The sequence below is a fragment of the Podarcis filfolensis genome, assembly GCF_964270895.1.
Source record: "Podarcis filfolensis genome assembly, chromosome: 15".
NCBI lineage: Eukaryota > Metazoa > Chordata > Lepidosauria > Squamata > Lacertidae > Podarcis > Podarcis filfolensis.
In genome coordinates this window covers 23,141,302-23,158,794 of record NC_139618.1, presented here as the reverse complement: position 1 = coordinate 23,158,794, position 17,493 = coordinate 23,141,302, and the positions used below count along the sequence as shown (strand labels likewise).

The window sequence follows — 17,493 nt, the reverse complement described above, 5'->3', positions numbered from 1 at the left end:
GGGGTGCCGAGCAGGAAGAGGTGATGGGGGGTGTAAATTCTTACACTTAGCACTGCACTGAATACATTCGGATATTAAAGGCAAAAGAGCCTTTTCCAGGGCAGGAAGCAGTGCCCCTGTTAGCAACAGACTTATCCTCTTGCAGAAAATACTGGTGCGTGTGACTGGCACTGTAGGAAAAAGAACCTTCTCCAGTTCCTGTTCACCTTGGTTTATTTGACTTTGGTGTTAAGTCAGACAAAGCCCCGGGAAGCTTAACAAGATCTGGAGCTTTGTCTCAGTAATCTGCATATGAATTTTCTTCTAGATCTGCATAGGCAACTTGAATATTGAGAAGGAGTGGGAAGATCAGCTCTGGATCCAGCCTTTTGTGGTTTGGTTGCATTTCAAATTGATAATAACTGGCAGCGATCAGCAAGACTTGGAAGGAAGGCAGGAGAAAACCTCTAGAAACCAGCAGCAACTAGGAACGGGTGGTGGTGTTGTATGAATTTTGGAGGATAGCTGTGTTTCAGTTTGCATACACATTTGAGAATTAGGTAATTTTTTTAAAAAATGCAAACATGATTGAAAAGAAATTACCTAATTCTCAAATGTGTATGCAAACTGAAACACAGCTATCCTCCAAAATTCATACTTTTCCAAATTTTGCAATGAAGTTCTCCAACCAATGTGTACGAAAAAAATGCACATTAGGGGAAAGGATGCATAAAAAGTGTTGCATATGTTGGTGGAAATCGCATATGGAAAATGCATTCTAGTAGGCGAAACGATGACATGGTACAGTGGTACCTCAGGTTACATATGCTTCAGGTTACATACGCTTCAGGTTACAGACTCCGTAACCCAGAAATAGTACCTCGGATTAAGAACTTTGCTTCAGGGTGAGAACAGAAATCGTGCTCCGGTGGCCCAGCGGCAGTGGGAGGCCCCATTAGCTAAAGTGGTGCTTCAGGTTAAGAACAGTTTCAGGTTTAGAACGGACCTCCAGAACGAATTAAGTACTTAACCCGAGGTACCACTGTACTACAATACTGCATGTCGAAAAGTGTTTTTAGCACTAAAATTCAGAGAACTTTTCACGGCGATAAAATAAAAAACTTCGGAATGCTGCAGGAATGCGGAGATCTGAAATCAGTTGTTGGGGAAATGAGAAGCTGAAACTGACAGGATCTGTTTCTCAGGTTGGCGGGCTCTGTTCTGCTATTTTAAGCCTGCCAGTTTATCATGAAAATTCTGAGAACAAGGGAGGGTGATGCTAAGCTGAAATGAAATGAAACAGCCCAAACTGGCAACCAGCTTGCAATACCAACCCTACCTCATGTTCTCATGATGTTCGTAGCTAGGTTGCAAGGGACACACCCCTTTTGGCTTGGACCGCTTCCAAACACTTCTGTTTTGGCAGCCGCTAGAAAATTGATCTCAGTTTGGAAATAACTTGCGTTTCTTCTGCACCCGGTACCGACTGGGACCGTCCTGCTCATGGGCAACCCAGGGTATCATTCCAGTAGCTGACATACTTCTCCCTACACCTGGTGACTGGTTTGGATTTGCCCTGGAGAGTTGGCTTTAGACAAGAACACATGAAGCCTTGGGTGTTCTTTCGGATCTTCAGGAGCGGTAGCTACAAAGGAGGGCCTGCCATGCTTTTCTGAGTTTGGTTTCGAGCTCAGAAGGGACAAAGGGGTGAAAGGTATAACCTTTTTGCTTTTCCTTAGTCTGCTGGGGGATCCTAATTGTCATTTGAAACATGGTCCAGATTGTTGGTGACTAGGGAAAGAGGGTGGTAGACAAAGGATCATGACTTATCCTTTGAAATGCACAACAACAGAGCACTGGGCAGAAGGGGTTGCAATAGCACCCTTGCTTGGACTGCAGAATAAGGGGGAAATATTCTCAGTCTTGTGGGTTGGTGGTGTAGTTCTCTCTGAAGACTCTCACATCCACTGTAAAAAAGAGAGGTGACTTGGTGCACTTTCCCCTTTTATAATCTTTTACCCTTGGGCATTAAGATGCTTTTAAAATAAATTTGTGTATCTTCTTTTGCAATAAAAAATGTATTAATTAGGAGGAAATTGCACTAATAAGCTGGTGAATTTCTCCCTTTAAAAAGATAATCACAAATTTCTGCAATATGCAGAGAACTAAATTGAAAATGAGAAGGTGAGAGTAGCAAAACTGACAGAGCCTTTCATGCCTAGGTGGGAATCAGCAAAAACTAGATGCCTGTCTTGTACAAGCAAAAGTCTCTTCTGCTTCTACGAAGCCCGACATTTTCACCTGTTCCAAGGTGGCTATCAAAGATTTAAAACAATACAAGATGGGAAAGCAAAGTTACATATGTATTGTTTTTCAGGTAAAAGGTGGTATTTAGAGGCACCTTCAAGGGTTTTCATCCTCAATGTTCCTTTGTGGCTCTGAACTGACTTTACAGAGAATAGGGCAATGTTGCTTCTTTTCTTTGTGTGTCAATTAACTGAAGCCCGTCAAATGTTTCAAGGACAGAATTGTAGATGCATTTGATGTTTCTGGTTTTACAGTTACTATGACCTTGGACAAACTGGCTCCTTGCTTAGTAAGACAGATGCACAGGCTGCAGGATGGTGGTAGATTGTCCTTGATTAATGGCAGCATGGAAAGAAAGTGTTGATAAAACAGAAACAGAGAAGTAAAAGGAAATAGGACAACAAGTGGGAAAATGTTAATTTATTTCCTAGCCAAATATTTTGTTCACATAACCAGAGGGATCATTTTAGTCGTGTTTAACGGCAGTCATTATCTGCTCTCTCTTACTCTCATCCAATTTGTTAATTCCTACTTACTTTCTGCCTCTTTCATTCTTTCCCTTCTATTCGTTTTGGCCAAAAGTTTGTAACTTGACAAGAGCTTAAATTGAATATATTGCCTGACACCACAGGGAAAGTTTCTACAAACTATAATCTGCCTTTTCAGATGAAAACTAAACTACTTTCAAATTTGGCTCTAGATCGGAACAGTTTACCTGGAGAAATCATGCATTAGAGGAGCCCAAAATATTCTCAAGAGATTGAACGCATCTCATTTTAATCCGATTGTAGCCAACAGTGTTTGCAGTGTGCCTAATGTAAATATATTAACTCACCAAGCAATCCAAACCCTTCATGATTTATTTCATTCAGATTTGTCGGGAGTGTATGCAAACTAAAATAAAATCCTTTTACAACCTGGGTGGCTTTTTAAAAGGGTGTTAGACAACTTTCAGGAGCATAATTTTATTAATAGCTGACAGCTAAATGGAACCTCCATGTTTGTATGAAATCTACCTCTGAAGACCAGCTGCTGGGGGCAATAAGAGATAATAAGCATGCGTTTTCCACTGGTAGCTGTAAAAAAAAATGATGGATTAAATGATGGACCTTCGGTAAAACCCACCATTTCCTTTTCTTCGTTCTACTTTCTAAAACCACCACGTTGCTAATTTCTTGGACTTTTTAAGTTTGCCTTCTATAAAATGTCCAAGATACTAACAACATAACTTTCATGAGACTGTGAAAATTCAAGAAATAGTAAGACAACAAATGTTTGAAAAGTTGATCCATTCATTCTTCTTGTTGCCTTCCCTTTGTTCCGTTCACTCAAAATATGCTATTCTTGCCTTAACTGTTCTATTGGGGGGAGGGTGGAATCCAAGCTTTTTGAAAAACAAAGGTGGTGAATGTGGGAAGGAATGATGGGCTCAGGGCACATTTTTAAAATTCCCCCCCCAAAATTGTAGCAATCACAAGTGGACAAAAGCAAACGGGGGGTTGGGGTGCTGATCTGCGGCTTGTGAAACTGTACTGTTGTGTGTGTGTGTGTTTTTAATTTTTAATTTTTTGCTTTGGGCAAACCTTTTGCGGTTCCAGTTTCACTCTGTTCTCTTGCCAGGTGAGTAAACGATGATTAGTCACTATAATCATCAAACACTGAGGGCAACCTGGTAGGATGCCTGGGCTCTGATGTTCATTGTGCAAATCCTCTGAGAAATACCTTTTGGGGTGTTTCTTTCCTCTCCTGCTCTAATCCTCCATCCAAAGCCTGACAAATCCCAGTTACTGCTCAAAATCTACTAGGAACTCTCCTGTTTGTGTTTTGGCCTTTTCCCTTTTCCCTTTTCCCTTTTCCCTTTTCTTCATCACCTTGATACTGCCTTGATACCAGTTTGCCTCGCTCAGTGTTGTCCACACTGGCAGGCAGCAGTTCTCCAGGACCTTTCCAGACCTGCCTGGAGACGCTGGGTATCAAACTCAGGAACTTCTGCATGCAAAGCAGATGATTTTGGCCCTTCCAGATGCATGTCCCTGTGTCATTTGTGTAGCACTGGTACACATTCCCTCCAACATTTCTCTGATGAAAATAGGGACGTCCTATTCCATAATAATAATACTTTTAAAAAAAAAGAAGAAGAAAAAGAATTATACCCCACCCATCTAACTGGGTTGCCCCAGCCACTCTGGGCGACTTGCAACATATAGAAAAACATAATAAAACATTAAATATTTAAAAACTTCCCTATACAAGGCTGCCTTTGGATGCCTTCTTCAGGTTGTATAGTTACCTATCACCTTGGCTTAAGGGTTGCATAACTCGATACCCTCCAAAATTTCTCTGATGAAAATAGGCACATCCTAAGGAAAAGCGGGGGGACACAGGGGGCGCCGTGGTTAAACGACAGAGCCTAGGACTTGCTGATCAGAAGGTTGCAGTTTGAATCCCCGCAATGGGGTGAGCTCCCGTTGTTCAGTCCCTGCTCCTGCCAACCTAGCAGTTCGAAAGCACGTCAAAGTGCAAGTAGATAAATAGGTACCGCTCTGGAGGGAAGGTAAACAGTGCTTCTGTGTCCTGCTCTGGTTCGCCAGAAGCGGCTTGGTCATGCTGGCCACATGACCCGGAAGCGGTACACCGGCTCCCTCAGCCAATAAAGCGAGATAAGCGCCGCAACCCCAGAGTCGGTCACGACTGGACCTAATGGTCAGGGGTCCCTTTACCTTTAAGGGAAAGCGGGACATTCCAGGATTAAATCAGAAACCGGGACAGCTTCTGTAAACCTGGAAAATGAGTGCATTTGGAGGGACTGGTCATATGCTAGCTTCCAGCTATCACTGGCTTGAACTAACTAAACCAGAGAAGAGGCAGGAAGAAAATAAAGACTGAGAGGTGGTGAAACGTTTTACCAACAAATACTTACTAAAAGAGAAAGAATCAGTGAGGGATGATTAGGCTTCCTTTCTGCCAGTCATGCTCCCCCCGCCCCCCACATTCAAGTAGCTTATAGTAACTGTTGTTTTATGCCCAGCACTGCTAACCAAGTTCAGTTTGCCTTAGCTTTGGCAGTCAAACACTTGCGTGTTTTCTGGCGCATTATCAAAAGGGCCAACTAAGTTACAGATCCTTCCTCACCCAAAATGCACTTCTGGGAGCAGAGCTCTCTCTGTGTGTCAGCTACATTGATTGAAAAGCTTGTCGTGGTGTGTGCCAGCCCATTCACGTGCAGGGTCCCTCTGCCAGTTGGCACAGCGGGTCAGCCTTGTACGCTTGCCAGGCCGTTTCTGGTAAGGGGGCCCTAAGGCTAGAGCAGGATGCGGGTGGGGGCAATCGACACAGAACTAACTATGGAAATCACTGCCATAGACTGGTTGCAGGCTTGCAAATATTAAGTCTGCAATTCCATGCCACCTGACTTGGGAGCGACGAAGAGTCTTGCGCAGCACCTGAAATACTAACAGATTTCTCACGGCATTAGGAATACCATGCACAGATCTGGTTGCCTCCTCTGCTAAAAAAAAAAAAAAGGATATTGCCGAGTTGGGAAAGTGTCAGAAAGGAGTGAATGAAATCATCAGGCAGGTGGAACAATTCCCCCATAAGGAAAAGTATCAGCATTTGAGGCTTTAAAAATTAAAGAAAAGGCGACTAACATGTGATATGATAGAAGTTTATAAAATTAACCATGGAATTGAGAATGTGGGTAGAGACGGTGGAATCCCCTGTCTCATAACACTTTAAAAAAAATAAAATGTAATCATTTTTTTCAATACAAACAACAACCGCAAAAGACACATACAACAAAAACCATAGTAACACTAATAACATAATTTGACAATTCAGATTTGAATACGCTGATATACCTATGACTACACCTTTTTAACAATATTTCCCCACCACCCTCTCCTCTCCCTACTTCCCACCACTATCCGCCTTATCGCTTAAATATTCCTTCCAGATTTCTTCATATTTATCCATTCTTAATTTGCACTGACATGCAATTCGTTCGTATGTAGCTAATCTGTCCATATTATCAGTCCATGTGTTCAATGGAATCTTTTTGTGGCTCTTCCAATTCTTCAAAACAGGTTTTTTTGCTTCTAATATAGCATGGTACATCCATATTTTTTTTACCCCTTGTAATCTCCCACGTTTCCGGAATATAATTTAGAATTAAATTCAATTCCCCTAAATAACAATTTCTTTTTATTACTCTTGCTATAAATATCCTCACCTCGCACCAAAATGATCTTATCATTGGGCAGTTAATCATCATACATACTAAGTTCACATTTTTACTCCCACATCTCCAGCAGTTGTCTGCACTTGTTATTTTCTTCTGGTATAGTCTGGTATAGTTTTGCTGGAGTCCAGTGTGCTCTGAATATTATTTTCTGTTAAATAAGTCTTAGTCTTAGATCCATAGAGGCTCTTTCTGTTGATTTTATACTTGACTCTCATATATCATTTGTTATCTGTACCCCTAACTCTTCATTCCATTTTTGTCTATCATATTCTAAATCATATTTCTTCCTGTTGAGGAAGGTTTTATATAGTGCAAGTGTAGAGTTTTTTGTTTTTGTTGCAGAGTTTCCGATGCTGCTATAGCGTCAGGGCCAAAGTGTCTTTCCAACATATGTTTCAATTGGATGTATTGTCATTGTGTTTCACTGGTTAATCCATACTTTACTTGCAAAGTCTTATATTCCACAAATTTGTAATTTTCATCAATTAATTGATTCAATGTCAAAATACCTTTTTTCATGCAATTTTGCCAAATTATTACTTGATTTCCAACTTTTTAATTTTGAGTTGGCCCATATTGCCTCGTAACACTTGAATTTGCTTACATCCAATGAAGCTGAATGTTGGGAAATTCAAGACAGATAAAATGATAGAATCTTAGAGTTGGAAGGGACATCAAAGTTCACCTGGTCCAACCTCCTGCAATGCAAGAATCTCAACTGAAGCATCCATGACAGACGGCCATCCAACCAAAAGAAAGTACTGTATTTTCCTGTGTATAAGATGAGGATATTTTATTTTTAAATTATGTTTAAAGTCGGGGGTCATCTTATACACGGATAATGCAGTATGGGGACGGGCGATTGGTTGCTGCCGCAAGCAGGAGATTGTCATTGGCAACGTGTGATATTGTCTGCATTTTTCTGGGGCAATCCTCCACCAAAAAAGCTTAACAACTCCTGGCAATCTCCCCCCCCCCCATTTTCTTAATTTAGAGTCCCCAAATATAGGGGGCATCTTATGCACGGGGGGGGGTGTTATACACGGAAAAATATGGTAATTCTTCATACAGCTCATATGACCACCAACTTGGCTGATTTTAATAGTAGACTGGACAAAATCACGGAGGAAAGGTCTATCTATGGCGGCTAGTCAGGGTGGCTGTGCTGTTCCTCCACATTTGGAGTGGAAAATGCTTCTCAGTACCAGTTGCTGGAAGCCACAGGAGGGGAGAGGGGTCTTGTGCACAGGTGCTGCTTTTGGGTTTCCTGCAAAAGGAAAAGGTGGCTGCTGTGAGAAAAGGATGCTGGACTAGATGGGCCATTGGCCTGATCCAGCAGACTCCTCTTAGGTCCTTGTGTTCCTATTATGATGTCAGCTTTCCTTGCCATAACTTGCTTTTTTTCTTTCACTATCTACTTTCTCAGTGTCTCTTGATGGCCTTGACCATGGTATCCTTCTGGAGTGGCTGTCTGAGTTAGGGGTGGGTGGCATGTCTTTGCGATGGTTCTGCGATGGACCTACTTCGATGGTCATTTCCAGAGGGTGATGCCTTGGGAGTGCTCCTCTTTTTCCATATGGAAACCAGAGTCAGAGGTCATACATTTTCTATTACTGGGGAATGATCAGGAGCTCACCAAGTTAGCGGCGAAATATCTCTATTTGATTTTTTGTCGTCGAAATACACTGCAAACGTCTGATCTCCCTGGAGACCAAGAGATGTGACAATAGACTGCTCTGCCTCCTTTCTTTTAGCAAATGTTTTGTGCCACTGGGGAAGTGGTAATTCTGTATTGACTTGTTTTGGATCTTGTGTGTGATGCCAATAAAGGTTTTACGATACGATACGAATCTATATATATATAGTCACAATACAATAAAAACAACAAACTCATCTACAAGAGATAAAGAAAAGAAACTAAAGAAAGAAGAGACAGAAGAAGAAACCACAAAATCTTCTCTCTCCACTATATCTTAACTTTCATCCCCTACGGAGGAAGGTATTCCCTCCCAGCTCTCGCCTGAGCTCACCCTTCTCTTCTCACCCACTGAGCTCTCCCCTTACCTGCCTCTCACACAGGGTCCTCAAACTGTCCTTCCGCTTGGGGAGTGCTCTTCGGCCCCGCAGAGCCTTCAACGTGGGGTTCCTCAGAGTTCAGTTTTAACCTCTGTGCCATTTAACATCTACATGAAACCATTGAGTGGGGTTACCGGGAGTTTTGGGGCACGTTGCCAGCAATATGCCGAAGACACACAGCTCTACTTCTCCTTTACAAGTGTGGGGGTGGATGTGTTGGGCCATGGTCTTTTCTTAGTAATGGACTGGGTAAGAGGCAACAAACTGAAGCTCAATCCAAATAAGGCTGAGGCACTGCTAGTGGGTGGTTCCCTGTTCTTGATGGGGTTAGAATACCTCTGAAGGATTGGGTACATAGCTTTGGGGTACTTCTGGACCCTTTGCTGTTGCTTGAGACTTAGGTGGGCTTGGTGATATGGAGTGTCTTCCATCAGCTTTGGCTGGTGGCCCAGCTGCCCCCTATCTGGACAGAAATAGCCTAATTTCTGTCATCTATGCTCTGGTAGCCTCTAGGTTAGATTGCTGCAACATGCTATACATAGGGCTGCCTCTGAAGACTGTTCAGAAACTTCAGCAGGTGCAGAATTCGGCAACCAGGTTGCTCACCAGGGCATAGTACACCATTCCTGGCTCGACTGCACGGGCTGATTTTGACCTATACAGTCTTAAATGAATGACTCAGGACCTCCTATATGAACTGACCTAGACCCTGCGATCATCATAGGAGGCACTTCTTCATGTGCCTCCTCCACCAGAGTTCAAGAGGGTAGCAAAATGAGGGCAGGCCTTTTCTGTGGTGGCTCCCCATTTGTGGAATGCTCTCCCCAGGGGGCTTACCTGACACTTGAAGTACATACCTTTAGGCACCAGGTGAAAATGTTCCTGTTTAACCAGGCCTTTGGCCCTGAGATCTGTGGGTACAGGGCAGTATACAAATTTAGACAATCTTCAAAACATTATCTCGATGTCAGTGTGGTTGCTGGAGCAGACAAATTCCTTCATTGGTCTCCCAGAAATGTTTTTGCATACAGAAGTTGGTGTTTGACATACCGGGGACCTCAAGCAGGGTTACAACTGATGTCCTGGGGAGGCTCCTTTGACTACAAGAAACTGAGCCTTTCGTGTCATCAGCCCAATCCTGTGGAATGCTCTGCCACTAGAAATTCGGCAGGCAAGAAATTCTGTGCCAAGTCTTAAACATCTGCTGAAAACTTTTCTATTCTAATAGTCTTGCGCAGGCAGTTAAGGATGCATGCACTTTTCCATTATCCTTAGTGGTGAACGATTCCAATTTCTTTTTTTGGAAAAAAAAAGATAGTGGTATGTAAATATTTTTTATAACTAATAAATAAATAAATTCTACAGCAAGTCAACTGAAGCCACGAGGGGTACGGACTCCCTGAATTCTGAACCCCAAACCTGCCTCCCCAGCCTTCCCTCTTCTCCTGCCAGCTTTGTGATCTTGGCGAGGGTTTTGCAACAATGCTGTCTTTTACTCTTTCACACAGATTAAGACGGAAGACCTCGGTGACTCTTTGCAAACCGCCATTCCCTCCAGATCGAGCCACCTGGTACAAGGGCCCTCGATGATGCCTGGAGGGCAAATTGCTGGGGTAAGAGACTTTCGGTGATTCATACGGACAAGTGTTGATCAAAAGCAGTTGCAGACCCAGCGAAGAATTCCTATATGGGGTGTGGCCTTAAGGTGCTTGATGCACCACCAGTGCTGAAGCTAAGCAGGTTGAGGTCTGGTCAGTGCTTGGATGGGTGACCATCTGTGACCTTGTGGAGCTGCAGGTTGTGAATAAATCAATTATAAACAATACTGGCCACATGGTCCTATTAAAAAGAAAGGCTACAACATTTAGGGCTTTTAGTTTAGGGTTAGGAAAGGTAATCGGAGTGAGGGGGTCATGGTAGAGGCGTGGTGTAGAGAAAGTGGATGCAGAGAAGGTTCTCTGACTCCTGAACCCAAGGTTGTCCAATAAAACTGAATGGCTGGAGATTCAGGACATACAAAGGGAAGTGCTTCTTCTCCATGTGTGTAAGGAAGAAGAGAGCTATTGCTTTTAAGCCCTGTTTGTGACCTTCCCAGAGGCAGAGCTCCTGTCTGGACCCTGTGAGAGGGTCTTTTAACATTCTGATGAGTCTACCCTTCTCCTGATCATTTTAAATATCCAAGAGGTTGTTCTGCATTTGTGGGAGGGGGGAGCATTCAAAACACCTGAAGTCTTTGGTTTCAGTCTAGCCACAGATTGTGCCGAGTCATCAACCAATGAGAAACCGGATGATATATTTGTGCATGCTTGGACAGTCGTATATTTTGGGGGAAAGCAAGGAGGGGAGAGCAACCATGGTAGCGATGCACATGGAGAGGGGTGGGCAATGGAGCATATGCAGAACTAGGTGAAAAGGTCCCACTGACTGTGACTTTGGCTCTTACTTTTCCTCCAGGATATGAGTTCTCTTCACACATTACAACAGCTCGTGCAGGTTCCAGGCCACATGCAATCCGTCCCCCTTTTCCTGCTTTCTCAGGGCCCAGCAGGACAACAAGGTAAGGAGGACATTCATCTAAGTATATATGTGGAAGCTGCAACAAAATGTTGCAGCGTGAAGTGCTTTTGTTCTGGATACTCCATTTTATTCTCCATTCTCTCCCGCCTCCCCCCTGTTCCCCCTTTCCTCCCCCTTTCAATAATCAGTCAGCATTCCCTAGCCACTGATCACGCCGACTCCTTTCCTTATATGAACGGTTTAACAGGATTTATAAACTGCTTTATCATCTGTAACCTCTAAGTGGTTTACTCGGACTAGAAAATTCATGAAGGATTCGCTATTCATTAATCATAGTCATTAGGAAATGCTGATAACAAGCAAATGTTAAAAGCAAGTTAACCTAAGATGAATCAAAATACATGTAAAATCAGCACTCATTAGAAATTTACGAAATTAATAGAAGCTCATGTTATCATTACATGTTAAAATTGCAAGCATGGGTAGGATTCTTTAAACCAGGGGTAGGCAAAGTAAGGCCCGGGGGGCAGATCCGGCCCATAGCCTTCTAAAGCCGGCCCGCGGAGGGTCCGGGAATCAGCGTGTTTTTACATCAGTAGAATGTGTAGAAATGAGTAGAAATGCATCTCTGGGTTATTTGTGGGGCCTGCCTGGTGTTTTTACATGAGTAGAATGTGCGCTTTTATTTCAAATGCATCTCTGGGTTGTTTACGGGGCATAGGAATTCATTCATTCCCCCCCCCCAAAAAAAATATAGTCTGGCCACCCCACAAGGTCTGAGGGACAGTGGACTGGCCCCCTGCTGAAAAAGTTTGCTGAACCCTGCAGTCTAAACAAACAAACAAAGTCATTAGCAGGTGTCAAAAGCAATACCGTACAGATGTTTGAAGGATATTGATATGTTTGAGGCAGGGTTGCCATACACCCAGAATTTCCTGGAACTTTCCTCAGAATATTCAGAAGCAGTGTCGAGGAGGAAATTGGCACAAATGTCCAGGAAAATCTGGACGTATGGCAACCCATGTGTCTGGATTTTCAATTTTTGAAAGATGGCAGAATAGTTTTGGAGGCTTTTTTTTCTTTTTTTTTCTTTTTTCTTTTTTCTTTTTTGGAGGCTTTTCACCCTAAATTTATACAACAGCATCAGCAGAGCCTGCTGGATCAGGCCAATGGCCTGTCGAATCCAGTATCCTCTTCTCACAGTGGCCAACCAGATACCCCAGTGGGAAACCCGCAATCAGGTTTCCTCTCCTCTCCTGCAGTTTCCATCAGCTGGTATCCAGAATCATTATTGTCTCCAACTGCGTAGGCAGAGCAAAGCCATCATGACTGGTAGCCATCAATAGTTCTCTCCGCTAGGAATTTGTCCTACCTCCTTTTAAAGTCGCCCAAGTTAGTGGTCATCCCTGCCTCCTGCCGAAGTGAGGTCCGTAGATTTCCTAGACAAACTGCTTCTTTCTCCTGCTGAGTAACTCTTCCTCAGCTGGTTAAACTAAGGTTACCAGATTTTTTTTTTCAATGAATCCGGGGACACTTTAAATAAATAAATAAATAAATAAATGCTACACATTCGGGATGTTGATGCCGCAGTGATGACGGTAGCAGAGGGGCGGCCGCTGCCTTGACCTCAGCCGCCACGTTTCCCCTTCCTTCGAGGCTTCTATCTCCTTTCTCCATGAGCCTGGGCAGCCCCTGAGTTGTTGGTTCTTCGGTGGTGGTGGGGAAGCAGTGCGCGGTGGGTCAGGCATGGAAGGGGAAGAAGGAGGACCGAGAGCGGTCGCGGCGGTGAGGCTTGGGCAGCCTCCCTTCCCATCAGAGCAGCCCCAATCCCATTCCTACTTGCGTGCAAGCAGGAGGAGGCAGGGATCCCTCAGCTGGGAAGGGAGGCTGCCAGTTGCCTAACTGAGAGATGCCTGCCCCCTCCTGCTTGCACGCAAGCTCTGATAGGCAGCGTGAAGCCTCCCTTCACAGCTTAGTTTCTGGGGTCAGGGAAGGTGGAGGCAGCTCGGAAGCTGCATCTTACAGCCCCTGCACCACCATCATATGGGGACTTCCGAGCAGCTCCTGAAGCCAGCTAGAGCCAAGTGCTGAGACTGCCGCTGCTGCGTTTCCCGGGGACATTAGATGAAATCCGGGGACCACAAATTTAGTGTACGCCGGCTCCCTCGGCCAATAAAGCGAGATGAGCACCGCAACCCCAGAGTCAGCCACGACTGGACCTAATGGTCAGGGGTCCCTTTACCTTTACCTTAACATAGTAGATAGATAATACAAGGATGTATACAATTTTACAATATGCAGAGAACAAGAGTTGAGAAATCGGAGAGAGGAGCTGAGGGAAGTCTTGCGGCGGGAGGGTTTGTTGGGGAGGTGGGAGGCGAAAAAAAGGAGGGGAAATAATGAAGACGATTTGTTTTGATAATTTGTTATGTTGAAATTGTCAACAATATTTTTTTTAAAAAAAAAAAAAAGAAAGATGAAATCCGGGGATGGAATTTGTCCGGGGATTTATTCGCAAATTCGGGGACTGTCCCTGGGAAACAGGGATGTCTGGTAACCCTAGGTTAAACCTCCTATCCCTTCTGATCTCCTTGGTGATTGGCCCAAGGAGGCAGGGGAGGGAATTCAATCAGAATTGGGGGAGGGAAGGTGTAAAACAAGCATCCCCAAACTCGGTCCTCTAGATGTTTTGGGACTACAACTCCCATCATCCCTAGCTAACAGGACCAGTGTTCAGGGATGATGGGAATTGTAGTCCCAAAACATCTGGAGGGCTGAGTTTCGGGGTGCCTGGTATAGAATGTCCCTGTCCCTGCATTCCCTCTTGTGCTGCTCAGCTAACTGGGTAACACCTGAACATGGGTTTAAACAGAGCTGGCCTGCAGAGAAAACAGCTCCCTTGGAGGAATAGTGGGGTACAAATTTGATGGATAGATAGATAAATAAATATTATTTATCTGATAAAGAATTTGCTTCTTGGCTGATCAGTGGAGGCTTGTTGTGGGCCAAGCAAGAGAAGGGAGCAAGCCAGAAGCAGCTCAAGGAGTGCAAAATACACACTTCAGAACAAGAAATAGGGAAAAAAGGGTTCATGTTTCTAGGAGACTATGGATGCTGACCGGAAAATATGCATACTGCCAAGAGAATGTCCAAAATGCAGTCGAGATATGTACATTCCCCAAAGTCTGATTGGGATTAGGGAAAATGGATGGAGGATGTACAAATTTCAGCCACTATATGTACACCATCTTGTATGAACCTGTCCTGCCTCACAACCAACACACGCAGACAGAGACCCTTGTTTAATTTTTGTCTTGGTTTTATGGTTTTAGTGTTTTTTGTAAACTGAATTTTTGTTTCTGTTTTGAATTTTTACAATTGAGCGGCACATAAATTGTATGAAAGAAGTAAATGAAAGTAATTAAGAGATAGATCTTTATTTGTACGCAAGCTCTCCCCGCCGCCACTGCTGTTGAATGAACTGAGGTGCTCCGCATCCTTAGGCCTATGACCTGCCATCCCACAGCTAGCAGGCAAAGCCATTTGGCTAATTTTTGTCTGCCTCGTTTAGATCCTATCTCCTGGATGTTGCAAAGGCATTAAAACGTCTCCGCCAGCGCCGTCTGGTAGGGTTCTGCAAGACCCACTTGCAGTGGCGTGCGTCTTTTAATTACATTTGCATGCGTGTCTCTAATTTGCAAGGTGCCTAGTCGCAGATGAAACAATGGCCAACCCCTACCCTGTGGGATCTGACAGGTCTTTGTTTTCCTTTCTGCTACTCCGGAGACACACGGGAGTAAAAGGGTGAAGCAATGATTCCGCTGAAGTAGTCAAACAGCTGCAAAGAGCTGGGATTACGCAGCCAGTGACTGGGAGCAGGAAATTAGGAGGGTTACAGTGATGAACTCCTGCGGTGACTCAGTTCTCAGTAACATAAGTGGAGCACTCCCTCGCCTCAGTGGCTACTTTCAGCAATGGGTGAACTCAGCAACCTGCACCCAAAACCAACCTGGCTCCATTTCCTCACACCCCTTAAGACATGACTATCTCACACACCTCTGATTTAGTTTCTCTGCTCTCCTCACAGTTGCACTTCTTCCTAAAATCACAGAAATGTAGAGTTGAATGGAACACCAAAGGTCATCTAGCCCAAGCCACTGCAACTATTATTATTATTAATATTATTATTATTATTATTATTATTATTATTATTACTACTACTACTACTACTACTACTACTACTACTGTGGTACCTCTGGTTACGTACTTAATTCGTTCTGGAGGTCCGTTCTTAACCTGAAACTGTTCTTAACCTGAAGCACCACTTTAGTTAATGGGACCTCCCACTGCCGCCGCGCTGCCGGAGCATGATTTCTGTTCTCATCCTGAAGCAAAGTTCTTAACCCGAGGTACTATTTCTGGGTTAGCAGAGTCTGTAATCTGGAGCACATGTAACCCGAGGTACCACTGTATTATTATTATTTCTATTTTATTTATATGCTGCCCATCTGACTGGGCTGCCCCAGCCACTCTGGGCAGCTCCCAACAAAATATTAAAAACACAATAAAACATCAACCATTAAAAACTTCCCTGACCAGGGGAGCCTTCAAATAGTTGTTTAACTGTTTGACATCTGAAGGGAGGTTGTTCCACAGGGCGGGCGCCACTATCGAAAAGGCCCTCTGCCTAGTTCCTTGTAACTTCATGTCCCTCAGTGAGGGAACCACCAGAAGGCCCTCAGAGCTGGACCTCAGTGTCTGGGCTGGATGATGGGGGTGAAGCCACTTCTTCAGATATACAGGGCTGAGACCATTTAGAGCTTTAAAGGTTAGCACCAACACTTTGCAATTGCAATGTAGGACTTGCTGCTAAAAAAATCTTGTCAGATGACCACCCAACCTCTGTTGAGAAACCTCCAATGAAGGAGAGTCCACCACCTTCCTCTCTGACAGGAGCTCGTTCCTCAGCTTTTGCTAAAGGCTGCCACCAGCCTATGTCCGCACTAAATATTGTGCAGCAAGTGGAGACGAGCTTTATTTCATCTGCCTTTCCATATGCACAGGGGAACCAAAAGAATTGCATCCAATATGATGCAAGGAGAATGGGCAAAAAAGAAACCTATTGTACCTTTTACAATGCGGCCGGCTAGTCCACAGTTCTGGAGCTGGCCTTACAAGAACATACCAAGCGGTGACAAAAAGATAATCCTCTGGGGAGGCAAAGAGAACGGCTCACTGGTCATCAGACTGAATATTTGGGTGGAAGGAGAGCCAATAACCCCCTTCAGCTATTCAGCACAAATTGTCTAAGGTGGGAGTCCTGTGAATGCAGATAGTTATACCTTACAGAGTCTGCTTGTGGACATTTTCCCCACCAGAGGCAGCGATGGTCACCAACTGGATGGTTTTCAATGAGGATTAGACCAATTCACAGAGGAGAGAGCTATCAATGGCTACCAGCCATGACAGCCATGAAATTCCTACACATATTGAGGCAGCAATTCTTCCAAAATACCAGTTGCCGGAAACCACAGGGGGAGAGGGGAGGGCTCTTGTGTTCAAATCCCACTTGCAGGTTTCGCACAAGCATCTGGCTGGCCACGGCGAGAACAGGATCCTGCTCCAGGAGGGCCACTGGCTCTTCTTATGTTCTGATGCACGCGCCTGCATGTCCCTTGGACGCAAAAATATTGACTACACCTGTTGTTCAAAGGGCAACAGCCTGGCTGAAATATGGGAGGAAGGGGAAGGACAAGTGATGGCTGAAGTAGCGGAGGCTGCTTCTTTAGGGGGAATGGGGCAGGGCCCCACTAACCTCAGCCCATCTCCAACCAGCCACCACTTGCTCTGCCTGACAGCTTCCTCCCCCTCCTCCTTAATCTCCGTGTTGCCTATGTATAACTCTGCAACTCTGCAGGGAGGATACTGGAATTAGTCACTGGCTCTGGCGCCACCTACTGGTTGCCTCCCTGCCTTCCACCCTACCAGCTCCAATGGGCCCCAGCCGCTACCGAAAGCAAGATTTCATTTCTTGGTGTGTATGTCTGTCATGCAAATTGCAGAGTGGGGAGAAACCAGGCTCACGTCGCAGTTGTAAAATCTGCCACAACAGTCTTCCTTTTATTTTTCCTCCAACACCCACAGCCTGTCTTCACCCTGGTGCTAAGATGTCATCCTGTCTAGTGGCGTTAAGGCCCAGTTTGGAAATCCATGCTAAGAAAGAAGGGCAGCTGCCAATTTGTCTGTTTGAGGGCACGTCATTAATCTCATGCGCATCTCATTTCTGGTGACATTGCACCATATTGTGGAATACGCTCTCATTTTGGAAAGGTTATATTATCCCTAGGTGGCCTTAGGCAAGCTCCTATTTC

The 17,493-nt window shown here is 44.5% G+C and overlaps 1 protein-coding gene across 3 annotated transcripts in view; it reads left to right on the top strand.

Annotated features, from left to right (window-relative positions):
- POU2F3 (POU class 2 homeobox 3) overlaps positions 1 to 17,493 on the top strand; it is a 92,999-nt gene that overhangs the window by 54,430 nt on the left and 21,076 nt on the right. For 2 of the 3 annotated variants that reach the window (XM_083588899.1, XM_083588897.1), the window contains 2 exons: positions 10,114 to 10,218; positions 11,060 to 11,162. In XM_083588899.1, the coding sequence (XP_083445025.1) occupies positions 10,114 to 10,218; positions 11,060 to 11,162 (208 nt within the window). Of the gene's footprint in view, positions 1 to 1,427; positions 1,694 to 10,113; positions 10,219 to 11,059; positions 11,163 to 17,493 lie in introns of those variants that run through there. The other variant, XM_083588898.1, reaches the window with a different exon arrangement.